Here is a 20,863-nt window from a genome sequence, read left to right as displayed (position 1 = left end):
CTCCTTATAATGTTATCAAGATCCCACCATTTTGCTGTAAATGATCTGATGTCATCGTTTCTTATGGCTGAGTAGTATTCCATAGTGTATATGTGCCACATCTTCTTTATCCAGTCTTCTATTGAAGGGCTTTTTGGCTGTTTCCATGTCTTGGCCACTGTGAACAGTGCTGCAATGAACATGGGGCTACATGTGTCTTCACGTATCAATGTTTCTGAGGTTTTGGGGTATATACCCAGTAGAGGGATTGCAGGGTCATAAGGTAGTTCTATTTGCAGTTTTTTGAGGAACCACCATACTTTCCTCCATAATGGTTGTACTACTTTACAGTCCCACCAACAGTGAATGAGGGTTCCTTTTTCTCCACAGCCTCTCCAACATTTGCTATTACCCGTCTTGTTGATCATAGCTAATCTAACAGGGGTGAGGTGGTATCTCATTGTAGTTTTGATTTGCATTTCCCTAATAACTAATGAAGCTGAGCATTTTTTCATATATCTGTTGGCCATTTGTATCTCTTCCTGGGAGAAGTGTCTATTCATGTCTTCTTCCCATTTTTTTATTGGATTGTTTGTTTGTTTGTTGTTGAGTTTTATGAGTTCTTTGTAAATTTTGGAAATTAGGCCCTTATCTGAGCTGTTGTTTGAAAATATCATTTCCCATTTAGTTGGCTGTCTATTTTTATATCAGTTTCTCTTGCTGAGCAAAAACTTTTTATTCTGATGTAGTCCCATTCATTTATCTTTGCCTTCACTTCTCTTGCCATTGGAGTCAAGTTCATAAAATGTTCTTTAAAACCCAGGTCCATGAGTTTAGTACCTATGTCTTCTTCTATGTACTTTATTGTTTCAGGTCTTATATTTAGGTCTTTGATCCATTTTGAATTAATTTTAGTACACGGGGACAGGCTGTAGTCGAGTTTCATTCTTTTGCATGTGGCTTTCCAGTTTTCCCAACACCATTTGTTGAAGAGGCTTTCTTTTCTCCATTGTGTGTTGTTGGCCCCTTTATCAAAGATTATTTGACCATATATATGTGGTTTTATTTCTGGGCTTTCTATTCTGTTCCATTGGTCTGAGTGTCTATTTTTCTGCCAATACCATGCTGTTTTGATTATTGTGGCCCTATAATATAGTTTAAAGTCAGGTATTGTAATGCCCCCAGCTTCATTCTTTTTCCTTAGGATTGTTTTGGCTATTCGGGGTTTTTTATAGTTCCATATAAATCTGATGATTTTTTGTTCCATTTCTTTAAAAAATCCCATAGGGATTTTGATGGGAATTGCATTAAATTTGTATATTGCTTTGGGTAATATGGCCATTTTGATTATATTTATTCTTCCTATCCAAGAACAAGGAATATTTTTCCATCTCATTGTATCTTTTTCGATTTCTCTTAACAATGCTTTGTAATTTTCATTATATAGGTCCTTTACATTCTTTGTTATGTTTATTCCTAGGTATTTTATTTTTTTTGTTGCAATCGTGAAGGGGATTATTTTTTTGAGTTCGTTTTCTAATATTTCATTGTTGGCATAGAGAAAGGCTATGGACTTCTGTATGTTAATTTTGTATCCTGCGACCTTACTGTATTGGTTTATTGTTTCTAATAATCTTTTTGTGGAGTCCTTCGGGTTTTCGATGTATAGGATCATATCATCAGCAAAAAGTGATACCTTTACTTCTTCTTTTCCAATATGGATGCCTTTTATTTCTTTGTCTTGTCTGATTGCTCTGGCCAGAACTTCTAGCACCACATTAAATAAGAGTGGAGAGAGTGGACAACCCTGTCTTGTTCCTGATTTAAGGTAGAAAGTCCTCAGTTTTATGCTATTTAAAATGATGTTGGCTGATGGTTTATCATATATGGCCTTTATCATGTTGAGATATTTTCCTTCTATACCCATTTTGTTGAGAGTCTTAAACATAAAATTGTGTTGTATTTTATCAAAAGCCTTTTCTGCATCTATTGATAAGATCATATGGTTTTTGTTCTTTGTTTTGTTGATATGGTGTATTACGTTAACCGTTTTGCGTATGTTGAACCATCCTTGAGATTCTGGGATGAATCCCACTTGATCATGATGTATTATTTTTTTAATATGTTGTTGTATTCGGTTTGCCAGTATTTTGTTTAGAATTTTAGCATCTGTATTCATTAGAGATATTGGTCTGTAGTTTTCTTTCTTTGTGCCATCCTTGCCAGGTTTTGGTATGAGGGTTATGTTGGCCTCATAAAATGTGTTTGGAAGTATTGCTTCTTCTTCAATTTTTTGGAAGACTTTGAGTAGAATAGGAACCAAGTCTTCTTTGAATGTTTGATAGAATTCACTAGTATAACCGTCTGGGCCTGGACTTTTATTTTTGGGGAGGTTTTTAATAGTTTTTTCTATTTCCTCCCTGCTGATTGGTCTGTTTAGGCTTTCTGCTTCTTCATGACTCAGTCTAGGAAGGTTGTATTGTTCTAGGAATTTATCCATTTCTTCTAGATTGTTGTATTTGGTGGCATATAATTTTTCATAGTATTCTACAATAATTCTTTGTATATCTATGATGTCTGTGGTGATCTCTCCTCTTTCATTTTGGATTTTATTTATTTGAGTCCTGTGCCTTTTTTCCTTGGTGAGTCTTGCCAAGGGTTTGTCAATTTTGTTGATCTTTTCAAAGAACCAGCTCCTTGTTTTATTGATTTTTTCTATAGTTTTTCTGTTCTCTATTTCATTTATTTCTGCTCTGATTTTTATTATCTCCTTTCTTCGGCTGGTTTTGGGTTGTCTTTGTTCTTCTTTTTCTAGTTCCTTAAGGTGTGAAGTTAAGTGGTTTACTTCGGCTCTCTCTTGTTTGTTTATATAGGCCTGAAGTGATATGAACTTTCCTCTTATTACTGCTTTTGCAGCATCCCAGAGATTCTGATATGTCGTATTTTCATTTTCATTTGAGACTTGTTTTGTGTCCTAACATGTGGTCTATCCTAGAAAATGTTCCATGTGCACTTGAATAGAATGTGCAGTCTACTGCTTTGGGTAAAATGCTTTGCAGATATCAATTAAATCCATCTGTTCTAGCGTGTCACTTAAGGCCGCATTTCCTTGTTGATTTCTTGTCTGTAAAATTAATCCCTTAATGTCAATGGGGCATTAAATCCCCTACTGTAACTGTTACTGTCAATCTCTCCCTTTATGTCCATCAAGTTTTGCTTTATATATTTAATTGCTACTATGGTGGGTGCATACATTTTTACAAGGGTTTTTATCATCTTGTTGATTGATTACTTTATCATTATGTAATGACCTTCTCTGTCTCTTACTATATAGCCCTTGTTTTAAAGTCTACTTGGTCTGATATAAGTATTGCTACCCCTGCCTTTTTTTCATTTCTATTTTCATGAAATATCTTTTTCTATCCTTTTACCTTTGGGCCCCAAAATTAAGGTGTGTCTTATATATGGGAGCATCTTATATATGGGGAAATACGGTACTTCATTTCTTAAAAAAAATTTTAACAGAAACTTATTGAAACAAGATGCTTGGTTACAAGAGGGGGAGGGAGGAGAGGGAGGGAGAGGGGGAGGGGAGGGGCACAAAGAAAACTGGATACAAGGTGACGGAAGACAATTTGACTCTGGGTGATGGGTATGCAACATAATTAAATGTCAAAATAACCTGGAGATGTTTTCTCTGAACATATGTACCCTGATTTATTAATGTCACCCCATTAAAATTAATTTAAAAAAAGATGCTTGGCTTGAAGAAAAACTAGGATTCTGTTTTTGTTTTTGTTTTTTAATTTCACAGAGAGGGGAAGGGAAAGAGACAAAATTACTGATCTGTTACTATATGTGCCCTGACCAGAGACCAAACCTGCAACCTTTGTGTTTTGGGATGAAGCTCTAACCAACCAAGTTGGTTGGCCAGGGCTAGGGATTTCTTTCTTTCTTTTTCTTTTTAAAGTGAGAGGAGGGAAGATACTGAGACAGACTCACATGCATCCTGACCAGAATCCACCCAGCAACCTCTGTCTGGGGCCGCTCGAATCAACGGAGCTATTTTTAAGTGCCTGAGGCTGATTCATCACTCGAACCAAGTGAGCCAGTGGCTGCAGAAGGGGAAGAGGGAGAGAAGGGGGAGAGGGAGGGCAGGAGGAAGGAGGAGAGAAGCAGATGGTGGATTCTCTTGTGTGTCCTGACTGGGAATCGAACCTGGGACATCCACATGCCAGGCTGATGCTCTACCCACTGAGCCAACCAGTGGGGACTAGAATTCATTTCTTTTAGAGTTATTTATCCCTACTCAAAGACAAGTTGCCCTACAGGTTAAGCTATGTAGAAAAAAAATGTTATAAAACTGTCCTTGGACCCTGGTTGGTTGGCTCAGTGGTAGAGCGTCAGCCTGGAGTGCGGGGGACCCGGGTTCAATTCCCGGCCAGGGCACATAGGAGAAGCGCCCATTTGCTTCTCCACCCCCTCCCCTCCTTCCTCTCTGTCTCTCTCTTCCCCTCCCGCAGCCAAGGCTCCATTGGAGCAAAGATGGCCCGGGCGCTGGGGATGGCTCCTTGGCCTCTGCCCCAGGCACTAGAGTGGCTCTGGTCGCGGCAGAGCGACGCCCTGGAGGGGCAGAGTATCGCCCCCTGGTGGGCATGCCGGGTGGATCCCGGTCGGGTGCATGCGGGAGTCTGTCTGTCTCTCGCCGTTTCCAGCTTCAGAAAAAAATACAAAAACAAACAAAAAAAAACTGTCCTTGGTTTTACAATGGTAAATGAAAAATATTAAAATTCTCCAATCAAACAAAGCATGCAAATATTTAAATGTTCTTTTATTATTATTATTATTAAGCAGTGAAAGGAAAATAACATACTGGAATATAAAGATAAAAGCTAAATAAGCATGAGCACAAAAGAAAAGGGGTCTTTTCATTGAACCGGTGTTTCTCCCATCCCATCTTCATTTGATATATAATAAAGGAATGGGGGGAAGGGGAAATGAAAGGACGGAGGAAACTATATTATAGTCATCAAATGTGGTGGAAACAAAATTGCAGTTTCCTAACTGAGAATGTATACTTGGCCTGCAGAAACAAGAGTTCTGGAGTAAAGTAGCATATTCCCTCTTTTAGTAGATACTTGCTGTCTGCTGCTACTAGAACATATCCATTTTATTTTCATCCTCTATTTCCAACTGTACAGGTGTGTCTGTTTCACTGACTGACGGCTCTACAAATGGAAATCTGACCTGCCTTGTTGACAGGCCCTGGAGTTCACCACAGGCTTTCATTACCTTCCTAAGTCTTTTTTTTTTTTAACTCATATATTTTTTTAAAATTAATTAATTAATTAATTAATTTTTACAGGGACAGAGAGGGAGTCAGATAGAGGGATAGATAGGGACAAACAGACAGGAAGGAAGAGAGATGAGAAGCATCAATCATCAGTTTTTCGTTGCGACACCTTAGTTGTTCATTGATTGCTTTCTCATATGTGCCTTGACCGCAGGCCTTCAGCAGACTGAGTAACCCCTTGCTCGAGCCAGTGACCTTGGGTCCAAGCTGGTGAGCTTTGCTCAAGCCAGATGAGCCCATGCTCAAGCTGGCAACCTTGGGGTTTTGAACCTGGGTCCTTCCTCATCCCAGTCCAACGCTCTATCCACTGCGCCGCCGCCTGGTCAGGCTACCTTCCTAAGTCTTACAATGCACCACAGAACCATTCTGCCCTGCCACCTCTAAATAATGTGATTGTCGTATTCAGTCCTGACTCCTTCCTTGGACTCTCAACAGTCATGGCGAGTTCCAGAGTCTCCTCAGCTGTCATCTCACAAAAGAGGTACCAGGTCAGCACCTAACGAGCACATAAGTGTCAGGAGTGGCAGAGGAAGCATTTCATTTCTTTTCATGGTTGAAAACATACCACAGCATTGAATATACTTTTGGTTTCTTCTTTTGTCAGTTGATGGACATTTGGGTTGTTTACACTTTTTGGCTACTTTGAATAATGTTGTTACGATCACTTATGAACACTTTTTTGTGAACATATTTTCAGTTCTCTTGGTGAAATCTCTCTTTTTCTCTGTAATGTACATACTGGGTCATACATAACTATGCTTAACGTTTTGAGAAACTGCCAGAGTTTTTCAAAGGAGATACATAACTTTGCTCTTCCACCATGATGTATGAGGGTTCCAATGTTTCTGTGTCCTTGGCAATGCTTGTTATTATGTTCTTTTTCTAAAATTTTTATTAATTTTTAATGTATTATGTTTACATGGATTCAAGTGTCCACTGAATATAACTCCCTCACCCCACCTCTGTGTCCCTTTTTATACCACATTTGTCCCCCTCCCCCTAATGCCTCCCCCCTTCCCTCTAGGATTTACTGTCCTGTTATCTATATCTCTGTGTTATGTATAAATATATATAGTTTCACTAATCCCTTTACCTTCTCTGCTCCCATGCCCTCATCACGCTTCCCTCTGACAGCTGTCCCTCTGGTCCCTGAGACCCTGCCTCTGCCTCTATTCCATTCCTCAATTCACTTTGTTCATTAGATTCCACATATAAGTGACATCATATGATATTTGTCTTTCTCTGCCTGGCTTATTTCACTTAGCATAATCATCTCCAGGTCCATCCATGCTGTCACAAAAGGTAAGATTTCTTTCTTTTGCACAGCTGCGTAGCATTCCATTGTGTATATGTACCACTGCTTTTTAATCCATTCATTCACTGACAGACACTTGGGCTGTTTCCAGATCTTGGCTATTGTGAACAATGCTGCCATAAACATGGGGGGTGCATTATCTTCTTTTGAATCAGGGATTTGGTATTCTTAGGATATATTCCTAAAAGTGGGATGGCTGGATCAAAATGCAGTTTCATTTTTAATTTTTTGAGGAAACCCCCTTCAGTTCTCCACAGTGGCTGCACCAGTCTGCATTCCCACCAGCAGTGCAGGAGGGTTTCTCCACACCCTCACCAGCACTTATTGTGTGTTGTTTTGAACAACCATGAACGCCATTCTGACAGGTGTGAGGTGGTATCTCATTGTGGTTTTAATTTGCATTTCTCTGATGATTAGTAATGTTGAACATTGTTTCATATGCCTATTGGCCATTTGTATGTCCTCTTTGGAGAAGTGTCTATTCAGTTCTTTTGCCCATTTTTTAATTGGATTATTTACTTTCCTGGTGTTGAGTTTTAGAAATCTTTTATAAATTTTGGTTATTAACCCCTTATCATACGTATTGGCGAATATGTTCTCCCATTGTGTGGGTTGTCTTTTAATTTTGTTCATGGTGTCTTTTGCTGTGCAAAAGCTTTTTAGTTTGATATAGTCCCATTTGTTCATCCTATCCTTTATTTCACTTGCCTGTGGAGAAAAATCAGCAAAAATATTGCTATGAAAGATATTGAAGAGTTTACTGCCTATGTTTTCTTCCAAGATGTTTATGGTTTCACGACTTACATTTAAGTCTTTTATCCATTTTGAATTTATTTTTGTGAACGGTATAAGTTGGTGGTCTAGTTTCATTTTTTTTTGCAAGTACCTGTCCAATTTTCCCAACACCATTTGTTGAAGAGACTGTCTTTACTCCATTATATGCTCTTATCTCCTTTGTCAAATATCAGTTGTTCATAAAGGTGTGGGTTTCTTTCTGGGTTCTCTGTTCTGTTCCATTGATCTATATGCCTGTTCTTATGCCAGTACCAAGCTGTTTTGAGTACAATGGCCTTGTAGTATAACTTGATATCAGGAAGTGTGATACCTCCCGCTTTATTCTTCCTTTTCAAGATTGCTGAGGCTATTCGTGCTCTTTTTTGGTTCCATATCAATTTTTGGAATATGTGTTCTTTTCATTGTAGCCATTTTAGTGGGTGTGCGATGTTATCTCACTGTGGGTTTGATTTGTAGTTCTTTGAAGGCTAAGGATGCTGAGCATCTTTCATGTGTTTATCAGTCATTTGCCTTTGCATGTCTTCTTTGGGAAAACGTTTATTAAGATTCTTTGCCCATTTTAAAATGTTTCCTTTTTATTACTAAGTTGTAAAGTTCTTTATATAATAGATACTAGTCCCTTATCAGATATACACTTTGAAAAAGTTTTCTCCCATTCTGTGGGTCATCTTTTCATTTTCTTGATGGTATTCTTCAAAACACAAAGTTTTACATATTGATTATATCGACTTTATCTATTTTTTTTTTGTGGTTTGTGCATATCTAGGAAACAATCGCCTAATCCAAGGTCATGACAATTTACATCTATTTTTTCTTCTAAGAGTTTTTTACATTTAAATCAGATCCATTTTGGATTAATTTTTGTATATGTTATAAGGAAGCCATCCATAAGCATCTTTAAATGTTTACTTTTCTATCTTAATAATGTAAAACTTTTAAACAGATTTAGATTCCAAAGCCTTTTTTTTTTAGCTCTTGGAAGATATGGTAATTTATCATTATTCTATCTACTTTTCTAAAATTGAGGAAAGTATTTATCAACTTGTTTTTTTTTTCACTTCCTGATAGCTTGGTAATTTTTAAAGTTTTATTTTATACTTTACTCCACTTACTCCTACGTTAATGTTGAGAAAATTATAATTTCTTCTAAACATAACTTTTGTCATTATAAATTACTATGGTACAATTACAAAGTAATAAGTCTCTTTAAAGTTAATTTATCTCTACTTTATATTTTCCATATACGTTACTTTAAATTCTTAGCATAATATTTCCAATCTTGTTTCAAATGTCACATTTGTATTTTTTTTTGTTTGTTTGTTTTGTATTTTTCTGAAGCTGGAAACTGGGAGGCAGTCAGACAGACTCCCGCATGCGCCGACCAGGATCCACCCGGCATGCCCACCAGGGGGCGATACTCTGCCCATCTGGGGCATCACTCTGCTGCAATCAGAGCCATTCTAATGCCTGAGGCAGAGCCCACAGAGCCATCCTCAGTGCCCGGGCAACCTTTGCTCCAATGGAGCCTTGGCTGCGGGAGGGGAAGAGAGAGACAGAGAGGAAGGAGAGGGGGAGGGGTGGAGAAGCAGATGGGCGCTTCTCCTGTGTGCCCTAGCCGGGAATCGAACCTGGGACTTCTGCACGCCAGGCCGACGCTCTACCACTGAGCCAACAGGCCAGGGCCCACATTTGTATTTTTTAGCTTAACTTTTCTAACTATTTTTCAGTCTGTGAGTGGGGGAGAAACTGCAAATTATTTCAGCTTTTACCTTACTTCTCTATTTCTGAGTCTTCCCAGGAATCTTTGAAAACAATTCCCCTCTCTTTTTTTCAGCTTGGATTCTAATATTGACTCTGCCCACATCTCAACTATAACTATTTCCAATTAAAATCTCAATCCCCATATGAAACTCTTCAAGGATTTTTTTTTCAACTGCTCACCAAGACATCCTCCACCTTAGCAAAGGGTCACAAGAATTTTTATAAGAGCATCAGCATTCACCACAAGATGAGGATTTACTGTGTCTCTGTTCCCCCCAGTTCCTCCACTCAATCTTAGCCTTGAATTTTCACTGATGAGTACTTCAAGCTGGCCTGTGTTAGCTTAAGTAGCTCCTCCTTCTGTCGTGGGGTAAAAATCTGTAACACCATTGCAAAGGATGTCATTACTCTTTATCTGTGAAGAGTAGAAGAAGAAGAAATCACTCTATTCAGATACTCTCAAGATTCCTAAAGGATTAGAGATCATTTCTCATTTCTACAGCACTTAAGGCAACGAGCATCCAAACAAAAGTTAAGGTATAGCTATTCTTTTCAATTGTTTGTTTGTATTTTACAAACCTGACCTTCCAAATAGGTATGTTTTAGACAGAGGTTGGCAATCATGCTTATAAATAAGAATTTGCTTAGTTTGATTTCATTTAAAAAATAATAATGTAAATAGTTAAAATAGACTGTCTTTTTATGCAACTGCATTTTTAGTTAACTTCCAAAATAGGAATTCATAAATAAGTCTTTACTTTGTGCCTTTCTTGAGAATTCGAGCCATCATATTCACATTAAAACACTGTATGTGTGTATGTATTGGATTACATGTATAAACATATACTAAGCCATGATTATGTCTCAATAATGTTTATATATAGTTACAAGAATATTTTTACTTCATAAACATTTTTAGAGCTGAATCATTTCCTTTCCATAAAAAAATAGCTAACACATAAAAACAAAGCAAAAAAGCATTTCCCTTTAAATATTTTAAACTACTCATTCTAAAAATAGTCTATTCAAGAATTATTTCTACCCCACCCAAATGCCTAAACTAAGAAACAAGACTAACAGCTTAGACGTAATATTAATGCCTTAAGTTCTTTTTCAGAAAGACTACCATGAGTCTTATTATTGCATAGAAAATGATGACTGTGCAAACTTGGTTTGCATTTCACTAATTTAGAATTTTTAGGTTTGATCTGTAATTTTCCAATAGTATTTTTATTTTCAAAACTTGTATTCTCAACATTTAGTATCTTTCATAATTAAATTTACTACTAATGACAAATAAAACAAATATTGTATGTCATAAGGTTCATTTCAAGTATCTAAGAGTCTAGCATCACCTTATTGTTCATCTTTAGAAATACCCCAAGACTATCATATTGCTTTAAAGAATCAAAAAAAGTATATGTCAGTCAGATTTACCTTATGCAAATAGTTCTTTTAGTTAATATTCTTTATATCCTCGTCAAATTTATAATCATGGTAGTATTTATCTTCCAAATGAAAAATTTACTATTTTATTAGCTAACAAATAGATACACAAAAAGATACTATAATTTGTACCAGTTAGTCAGCTAACAGAATATCTCATAATAAATACTCAGGGTTTTTCTGAATCCCGAAAATCAAATACTACATCAGGACATGAAAATTCTAGATATATGATTTCTTTATATTTGAGCCTAATTTTCTCTATCAAAACTGGTCTTTTCTTCTCTTTCAGAAATATGGTTTTAATGAGACTAAAATAAGTATGACGATTTAAAAGTATCTAAGGCAGTGATGTCTCATAGAACTATCTATGATGAAGCAATGTTCTATTACCTGTGCTAATTTGGTAGCCATTAACCACGCATAGCTATTGAACACTTGAAATGTGATACAGCAACTGAAGAACTACGTTAGTAATTTTATTTCATGTTAATTAATTTTAATTTACATAGTAGCATGTGATTAGTAGCTACTGTACTGAACAGTACATGTCTACAGTATTGAAAATTTTTCAATACTTTAATTTACAAGTACTTTTAAAATAGAGAAAAGTGGTTTCTTAAAATTTTTATTGAATTTATTGGGGTGACATGGGTTAATAAAATCACACAGGTTTCAGGTGTACAATCTGTAATACCTCATCTGTATAGGCACTGTGTGTTCACCACCCCAAGTCACGTCTCCCTCCATCAACATCTGTCCCTCCTCCCCCCTCCTCCACCTCCCTCCACCTCTTTTCCCTCCTATAATCCCCACACTGTTGTTTCTATACATTTTTTTCTTTGTTTAATTCCTTCACCTTTTTAGAAAAGTTGTTTCTTTAACAAAAGCTATAAACATAAGTTAGTAGACCAGAGCTTGATAGGAATGACTCTTGCCCTAATAGGAACCATTTTTTACTACCATAGAAATGAACAAAGTCCAGCTTTTCACATGCACAGTATATCATCTTTTAATTGTATATAACCCAAGAAATACAACATTGATACAAACTGACATAAAAAGATAATCAAGCAATCACTAATTATATGTGTTATATATTTATAGTAAATACTTAAATAAATATAAATATATATGTGAATTAAGTGAATGGTCTATTTATAGTTTATATGAGCAAAGAAAGAAATGTAGTGAGGAAAGAAAAAGTATGCTATAGAAATTTTGTGTATTTTCCTTCAAATTGGTCAGGGAAAAGTCTGTGCAAAGAAGGAAACTTAAGTATTGAAAAAGTAAGAATCAGAAATTCTTATTCGAGCCTGACCAGCCGGTGGCGCAGTGGATAAAGCGTTGGACTGGCATGCGGAAGACCCAGGGTCAAGACCCTGAGGTCGCAAGCTTGAGCGCGGGCTCATCTGGTTCGAGCAAAAAAGCTCACCACCTTGGACCCAAGGTCGCTGGCTTGAGCAAGGGGTTACTCAGTCTGCTGTAGCCCCACAGTCAAGGCACATATGAGAAAGCAGTCAATGAACACCTAAGGAGCTGCAACAAGAAACTGATGATTGATGCTTCTCATCTCTCTCCATTCCTGTCTGTCTGTCCCTATCTATCCCTCTCTCTGACTCTGTCTCTGTCTCTGTAAAAAAAAAAAAAAAAAAAAATGAAAGAAATTCTTATTCGAAAAGAGATATTCCAGGCATAAAGTGAAGCTTGAAACGATAAACCAAGGTAGAGGTTGTTTAGGTGACAAACTGCAGTGTCCTGAGAAGACAGGGAATTTATCTGAGTAGTATGGAAGGAAAGAAAGAAAGAATGAGGACTTTAGAAGTAAGTGAGTCTTCATTCTATTTTTATTTCTAAGTCTTTAGGTGACTTTTAGGTATATATTTAAAAATTAGAAAGATTTTTAAACCTGGTTGTTTTGAAGTCTCTCAGGGCTGTAGAGATGTATTCAGATAAATGTTTTTCCATGAGTGCTACTCTGATCCAGGCTCTACCCTGTAAGGAAGAAAGAAAAAAGTATTTAAACAAATCAAAAATTAAAACATATTTTGCTCACTATCAACAATATAAGTATTTAATATGTAAAGAACTCATTCAAAATACACATTTGATAAAAACAAAAAAATTTTAGTAAGATACTAGGTAAATTTTGATTATACATAATATGTATTTTGTTTCTCTGAAGGTGTAGGGTTAAGCATGTCAGATTAACTTTTTGTCCTCTGAAGAAACCATTAATATTGAGTTACTTAAATTAGAGACTTCTAACATTCTACTTCAATGCTCAAACAAACATGCTTTAAATAAAATGAATCTCCTTATAAAACATGAGAAACAAAGTCCATTCACCTTAATAAAATTAATGACCCTCATATGACTTGTATAAGAAAATTTCTCACCTGTCCTTCCAGAGAGAGGTTCTAGACAACTAATTATGAACTAAATTTCATTATTTATCATGCATCTAAATCAGGAGTTACTGAATTTGGTGCCCCAGAACATTCTAAAAACCTGTTACCAAATATTTAGACCAGAAAGAACAATCACACAACAAAAATATCCCAGAAGCATGTTTTAGCACAAAATCACAGAAACAGACAATCCTGACTACATGTGAAAATTTTACTTTTCCTTTGAAAAGGGATAACATTATTCAATAGTTGGGTCTAACCAATTAATTTTTTTCAAAAATCAAAGCATTTCTTCTGCATTGTTTATTGAGAATGGAAAAATAAAAAAGATTTATTTGTAGTGAAAATTTTAAAATTCAATTACTTTCATTTTCACTCAACCTTTTCACAAATCTCCAGGAAGAACTACATAGAAAATCAAAACACTGCAATGACAGTTGAGAAAAAAGTGACACTAAACAAACATATATGATGGTCAACTACCAATATGGAGAACTAAAAGCATTCTTTAGAAATGACTCCACTTCTAGTCAATTCACCAAACTCTTGGATAGGAAGGATGAAAAAGGAGTCAAATCTAGAGAGTAATAAAACCCCTCAGGCTAGAAGCAGCATTGTTGGAAAATAAAGGAATGACATGGGTGCGGTTAGCATGCCAGTCAATTTGCCCACCACGCTCAGAACCTCAGAGCTCATGCCGTTGTTCTTGCTAGCAGAGCCTACAATGAGCTGTGGCTAACTGGAACAGGAGAAGGGAGAGGCAGGCTACTGGCCAGCAGTCTCAAGGTTTTTGAAGTTGCATTTATGAAACTAGTAGTGGTAGCCTGAATCAAAAGGTCAGGATTTTCCAAACAGAAGCAGGGAAAGCTGCTCTCCAGAGAAAGTTAGACACAGGAGACTGTGCTATTCCTAGATAAGAAATGTGGGGAAAGTCCTGCTTCCTGATTTATTAATTTCAATCCATACAAAACTGGGCTACACCTAGTTTCCTGTCCTTGGATGTTTGTGGAATTCTGTTATACTGTGATAATAAATTGTGATAATTTTAAAAGTTTCTTTTCTTTCAATAAAATAATTTTTACTAGTACAGAAGATAAAACAGACATTCATGATGGTTTTGGGGCCATGGAGTGAGAAAGCTGAAAACTAGGTTTAACATTTTAGACTTTACCAGTTAATGATGAACCACTGAAGGTCCCCCCACTAGAGACACAAATATTAATTTATTTGTTTGCCACTGAAGATTTTTGAAAAAAGTTAAAAGTAGTCCACTCTTAAGAACATAATAATATGGCCCTGGCCGGTTGGCTCAGTGGTAGAGCGTCGGCCTGGCGTGTAGAAGTCCCGGGGTTCGATTCCCGGCCAGGGCACACAGGAGAAGCGCCCATCTGCTTCTCCACCCCTCCCCCTCTCCTTCCTCTCTGTCTCTCTCTTCCCCTCCCGCAGCCAAGGCTCCATTGGAGCAAAGATGGCCCGGGCTCTGGGGATGGCTCCTTGGTCTCTGCCCCAGGCGCTAGAGTGGCTCTGGTCGCGGCAGAGCGACGCCCCGGAGGGGCAGAACATCACCCCCTGGTGGGCAGAGCATCGCCCCTGGTGGGCATGCTGGGTGGATCCCGGTCGGGCGCATGCGGGAGTCTGTCTGTCTCTCCCGGTTTCTAGCTTCAGAAAAATACAGAAAAAAAAAAAAAAAGAACATAATAATATATGCTTGGCTTTGTTTTAAGAGCTTTCTATACACATTAAAATATTTAATTTGTTCAAGAGCTGTGAGGTTACAGTACAATCCCTACATTTTTACTACACGAGGAAACAAAGACACAACTAGAAAGCAGCAAACTCATCTCCCAATCACCAAACCAAGCAACCTAACTGAATCAATACCCACATACTCTACCTTCCTTCCTGTTTCTGAGGATGAACTGTAATCACTGAAGACAGTGGAAGGACAAATCAGAGTGGGCAAAGATATTCGCATTATATGTACTTAAGATTTGATTCACAAGAAAACGAAGAATTCTTACAAATCCATAAGAAAAAGAAAACTCAATTTAAAAATGAACCTCCAAGGGAAAGATTTTTGAATACAGATTCAATTTCTTCAGCAGGTATCAGAATATTCAGATGTTTTCTTTTTGTGTTAGTTTTGTAAGTTATCTTTTTCAAAGGACTTGCCCGTTTCATCTAAAATTTCAAATTCATAGGGGTGAAGTTATTCACAATATTTTTTAGGGAGTTTTAATATCTGTAGGGTCCCTGGGGTTGGGCTCTTCTTCATTCCTGACCCTGATCATTTATAACCTCTTTTTCTTCTTAAATAATCTTGCTAGAAGTTTACCAGTTGTATTAATTTTTTAAAAAACACTAACTTTTGGTTTTGATGATATTCTTCTGGTGTACATTTGTTTCAATTTAATTGAATTTTTGCTCTTATTTCTTTCCTTCTATCTTGAGTTTATTACTCTTTTTAATAGCTTGAGGTGAAAGCTTTAATCACTAATTTCCAGCCTTTATTATCTTTAAAAAAATACATAAAAGCCTATTTAAGCCTACCTATTTTCCTCTAAGCACAAGACTCCACGTTGCATTTTCATTATCATTGCTTTCCAAATAGTTTTATTTTAATTGTAATTTCTTTTTTCATCCATGAGATTGATTTTCTATATAGCTAACTATTTAAAAAATTTTTTGTTATTAATTCTACTGTTGTTAGAGGACAGTTTATATGATTTCAAGCTTCTGAAATTCATTAAGATGAATTGTAACTCAACAAATTATCAATTTCTGTATAAATTCTATGTGTTTGGCAAAATGAATATTCTGTAATTTTCTATTTTGATTTTCTTATATATTCCAGTTCTCTTTTATTATTTTTAATTTTCTTGGATCTATTATTACTTCAAGTCCCTTTATCTGCATCTTCCATAGGTCAGTTTCAATTGTCTTTTTTATATTTCTTCATTTTAGTCATTTGATCTTGTTTCCTGATATGACTAAATGCTGACTGAATACTAGACACTGTGTATAAAAATTTGTAGCAGGTCTTTCTCAAGGATAGACTTATTTTCTACTGGTAGGCAGATAATGAACTTCCATGCACCATTTAAGGGCACCTTTTGGGGCTAGTTTTCATCTGAGTTCCCTTACTACCAAGAGATAGTCTTTCTGGGGTCTCAAATAAAAGCCTGGAGTGTTTACAGGGCCCCTCCAATTTGACTGACCTTGAATTCTGATACCTGTCTCTCTAGAATAAGACTATGAAATCTTTGACTGGCTTTTTTAGCCTCTTACCTGCTGCTTTCAGCTTGATTTATAAGCCTTTTGCTCTGTGCTTCAGATGACTAAGTGTTGGCAAACACACCTCACAGGAAAACTGCATGTATAATTTCAGGCACATCTGTTTGCAGTTCTCCTGTCCATTAAGTCCTGGTTTCAGGGGTGGGGTTTCAAGCTCCAACTTGTTCCGCTAGCCTAGGGAAACTAGAACAACACCCACCCCACCCCTCGCCGCTGCCTCCAGCGGCACTCTCTGCTTAGCCTCTGTATTTATGAAATGAACAGATAAATGGCTCTAGGCTAAAAGCCGAGATGAATGTAGGGCTCAGTTCATATAGCCTCCTTTTCTCCAGGATTGTGGCCACTCAAGTTCTCATGCCTTAGTTGTTCTCTTATGTCTTAAATTGGTTGCTTTCTACATTTTATTTAACCTTTATTGTTCTTGGTAGAAAAGATCCTCAGATCCAAGCTACTCAGTCTTCACTGGAAGCAGAAACTGATTCAGTTCTCACCATGATCATCTTTTTAAACTCCAATGAAACCTTCTAACTTGACTCACTGTTCTTACCCCTTCTTGCTATGCATTCTCCACTGTACCCAGTTGTTTACAAATGTAATCAGATTACATTCCTCTATTGCTTTAGAAAATGTAAAAAAGAAGCCCTCAAGTAGCACCCACTGCACTGAGGATGGCATCCAAACTCTTAATCATGACCACAGCTTCTATTCCACACCTTGTGAACTCAGCTTCTTGTTTGCACAGAACATTTCTTCCCATAATTCACATACTGACTGAAGTATTATTGCCTCACAGAATCCTTCCCTACTGCGTCCACTACACCCATCACTTCTAACTTCCCCTGAGATATTACGTGTATATTTACGTTCGTCTATTACTAAAATGTAAGTATGTAACTTTTGCTCTTTGCCATCTTTTTCACCACTGCCACTGTATCCTCAGCACCTACAAGAGTTTCTGACACACAGTAGGTACTCAGTTTATACTCAGTATATACTTGTTAAATAAGTGAATAAAACTAAAGTAGATAATTTGCTCATAGCTACTAGGCAATGAAGCCACCAGATAGAAGTGGAGAAAGGAATGATATGAAAAATACAGTTATTTTAGAAAGATTCATATGGAATAAAGTCTTAAAATGGACAGAATGTAAAGCAAATGGGTAGAATTAGAATATCTCTGGTTTCCCCCGGGGAACTGTTTCTGTTTTTAAAGGTCCCCAAGTATTTGACATTCTAGATTTGGGGCCATCATAATAAAGAACTGGGGATCGGAAATGTCAAGGGGTGGTTATAAAGAAAGGTACATTTGTGAGTCAGTAACAGAAAATGACCATAAAAATGACTTCTATGCAGTATTCTATCTCACTGTAAAGTTCTAGTATTTAATAACTCTGATGTATCTGTGGTACACCTGCCTCTGCGTCTTTCAGTAGAACATTTGGCTGCCTCTGGGACAGAGCAGTGACAAGACCAACTTCTGAGCAAAGGAGAACACAAGCAAGAAGAGACAAAAACCACTAGGTAGGATTAAGGACATATGTCATAAGAATGTATTAAGGATAACATCCATAGTTATGGCATAGTATAGGTGCTCAATAAAAATTTATCAGGTGGAGGGATGCATGGATACACAGATGGCTGATGTGATCAGTATAGTAATAAATTGGTCTAATATTTTAAATTTGATAACAGACGGAATGTGAAGGGTGAGCAACCACAAATTAGGAAAGCCAAACCAGGCCAAAAACAGTAACTGTTCTTAAAAATGAAGAAAGTGCGCAGGAGCACGCGCATGCGCACACACACACACACACACACACACACACGCACACACATGCACACACAATATGCAGCAAGGTGGAAAGAACTCAAGAACAATACAGACCTCATACTTCGAGACCCCAAACTAAAACAACTAAAGGGGAAAAAGGATTTCTCAAGCTTGAAATCAGCTGGAATACTATGAAAATCCAATCAGGATATCTTTAAGATCAACAACAGCAGCAACTAAGTATGCAATTAGGAAAGTTTTCTGTTGGAAATGATATATTATGCTTAGAAGTATTCAGCCCAATAGCAGATGGGACAGATGAGTGAGTTCAGAAGAGAGTGAAATAAATGCCTGTTAAGATGAAGTTATTTTTCTAAGACTACTAATTCTAGTCTGAAACCTAAGGAAATAAAATATGGAAATCCTCCTATGTCCCAGAAAAAAAAATGAAAAAATATCTGAGATGGAACAATTATATACATGATCTTCAATTCAAATATTTTATTCCATTGTTAGGCTATATTTAGACCCTAGAAAATCAGTTTGACTAGTCACAGGCTAAGCAAAGAAAGGGAAAGGTCTGCATTTCATAGGTCTTGCTTAGAGTGACTAAGTATCAGATTTCCCAAGGTGGAGAGTTTCTACAATATGAATCTAAATTGTATAGTGGTACTAAGACACAGATAATCCTGATTCAACCAACTCAACTAAAATAATGTTTTTCTGCTGAATTAATTAATCACTGCCCCACAAATGCATCTTGTCTTCTTCTGTTTAAATGTCATCCACATAACCCTAAAAGTGTGATCAGAGTGAATCTGGCTTCTTATATTAAAAAATGAAGCTCTTACTGTTTTGATCCCAAGTGTATGGAGATAGGTTGGTTGCTTCAATTCTGCTATGTTTTCACAAGTGTCAAGGTTGGAAGAGAGTACTATATATGCTAGTAGTCAGTACAGACTGCAGTTTAAAGGCCCAATAAACTAGCCATCTGAGGTAGTGTTTGTTTAATCTTTCAATCCTGACACTTGGTTGGTGTGACTTACTGAGGAGCCTCTCTCTTCCCACTGCAGTAAATACAGACAGAGGCAATCTTGCCTGGAGATTCTCCCCCAGCATAACCAGGCAAAATATAGAGCTCTTTCCCCCACTAAATGGAATCTGTTTGAGGCTCAGTCAAAACAAAGGCATACATGCAAGATTTGGAACATGATTGTTCTGTGGTGTTTTGATATTCAACAGCCGTTGAATTTAATGTAAATTAATATTTACAGAATAAATATTAATTTCTCTGCTGGACTGCATATTGCTGTGCAGGGCCCAGTCACAGAATCTTACTGAGAGAGGTGGTGAGCTAGGGTTTAGGTTCCCTGAGCCACTCAGGTCCAGATGTGACATTTCTAATGTTTGTTAACTTTTCAGTTACCTTTAGCACTTTGAGGTATGCTAGTTTTATACATATATTCTCTGCTATATTGTGTAAGTTTAGAGCACACTTATTCTATTAATCTCTCCTACTTTTAATTTGAAAATAAGAAAATAAAGTTTCTGTAGCACCTGGGCAGTTTCTGTTTTCATAGACTTGATTCAAATTACAGCTTAACCTTAACTTACAGAAACCAAGATATTATTCTTAAACCATAAGGAAAATCAACACAAACTAACTAAGATGCAAAGGAGAATCCACATTGTACATTTTTTAAACAGGTAAACAGACTGAGACAGTAAACAAGTGAGTAATTCAATAGTTCAAGAAAATGAAGAACAAATAACTAAGACAATAACTGTGACCGAAAAGAAAGTTGTTAACATACAGGGTGAAGCAAAAGTAGGTTTACATTGTGAGGACCCAAAACACAGAATTTATTCTTGTATTATTATTTTTAATTATTCTATTATTTTCCATACAAACAACTGTAAACCTACCTTTGCCCCACCCTGTATAATAAAAAACAAGATGAAACATCTATGGGAAAAAAGGTTTTAATTAAAAAGTATAGTTATAATTGATTTAACAATAAAGACATTTATTGGCCTAAAAAATATGTGAGGCAGAAGAAAACTGATTCAATCTAGGAGTTACAATACTGAAGCAAAAAATGAACTGTTCAGACAATCTCTTGATTGGAGACGGCAGGAGGCTGTGAAGCGGGAGCAGTGGTTTTAGAAAGTGAAGGTGACAAAGTCATAGCTATCAACTTTATCCAAAAATACACTTCCATTTTGTGAATCTTAAGCTGTTTAATTAGGTTTCTAATTATGTTGCTGAATTTAAATATTATAAATCTTGTTTTAAAAAATTATTCAGTTCATGTTTTATAAAATGTTTTAATTTCAATATATATTAGTCAATTTTGCAAACCAAAATTTTTCCAAAAGATAAAAAGAAATCCTAAATAAAAATATAAATAAGAACAATAAACTTAGAAATTACACTTTTGAAAGATGATTGTTATGCTTTTGTTTATTATACAGGCTTGTAATTTCTAAGGTTATAATTAAGAAATAATGAACTGAATTATGTTATGATCTTAAAACCATACATATCTATTTTCAATCTTTACTTTCTACTTAATTTCATTCACAATTATTGTGTCAAATAGCAAAGAAAGCTACTGTGACAATCCAATTGTTTAGAAACCTCCTAAATTAAAGCTGACTTAGCTTATATCAGCTCCGACATTTTACAATCTTAACAATCATCAAGACTCCAAAGAGTCTTTATAATTTATTGACAT

General features: G+C 36.4%; 1 protein-coding gene across 9 annotated transcripts in view; it reads right to left on the bottom strand.

Moving 5' to 3' along the window:
* The window catches only part of RUNDC3B (RUN domain containing 3B), a 198,491-nt gene that overhangs the window by 70,305 nt on the left and 107,323 nt on the right, over positions 1–20,863 (bottom strand). For all 9 annotated transcript variants that reach the window (XM_066354315.1, XM_066354316.1, XM_066354313.1 and 6 more), the window contains one exon: positions 12,559–12,644. In XM_066354315.1, the coding sequence (XP_066210412.1) occupies positions 12,559–12,644 (86 nt within the window). The remainder of the gene's footprint in view (positions 1–12,558; positions 12,645–20,863) is intronic.

The sequence above is a fragment of the Saccopteryx leptura genome, chromosome 12, assembly GCF_036850995.1.
Source record: "Saccopteryx leptura isolate mSacLep1 chromosome 12, mSacLep1_pri_phased_curated, whole genome shotgun sequence".
In the NCBI taxonomy this organism is placed as follows: Eukaryota; Metazoa; Chordata; class Mammalia; order Chiroptera; family Emballonuridae; genus Saccopteryx; species Saccopteryx leptura.
The sequence above is the reverse complement of the archived record's forward strand: the minus strand, read 5'-3'. Positions and strand labels throughout refer to the sequence as shown.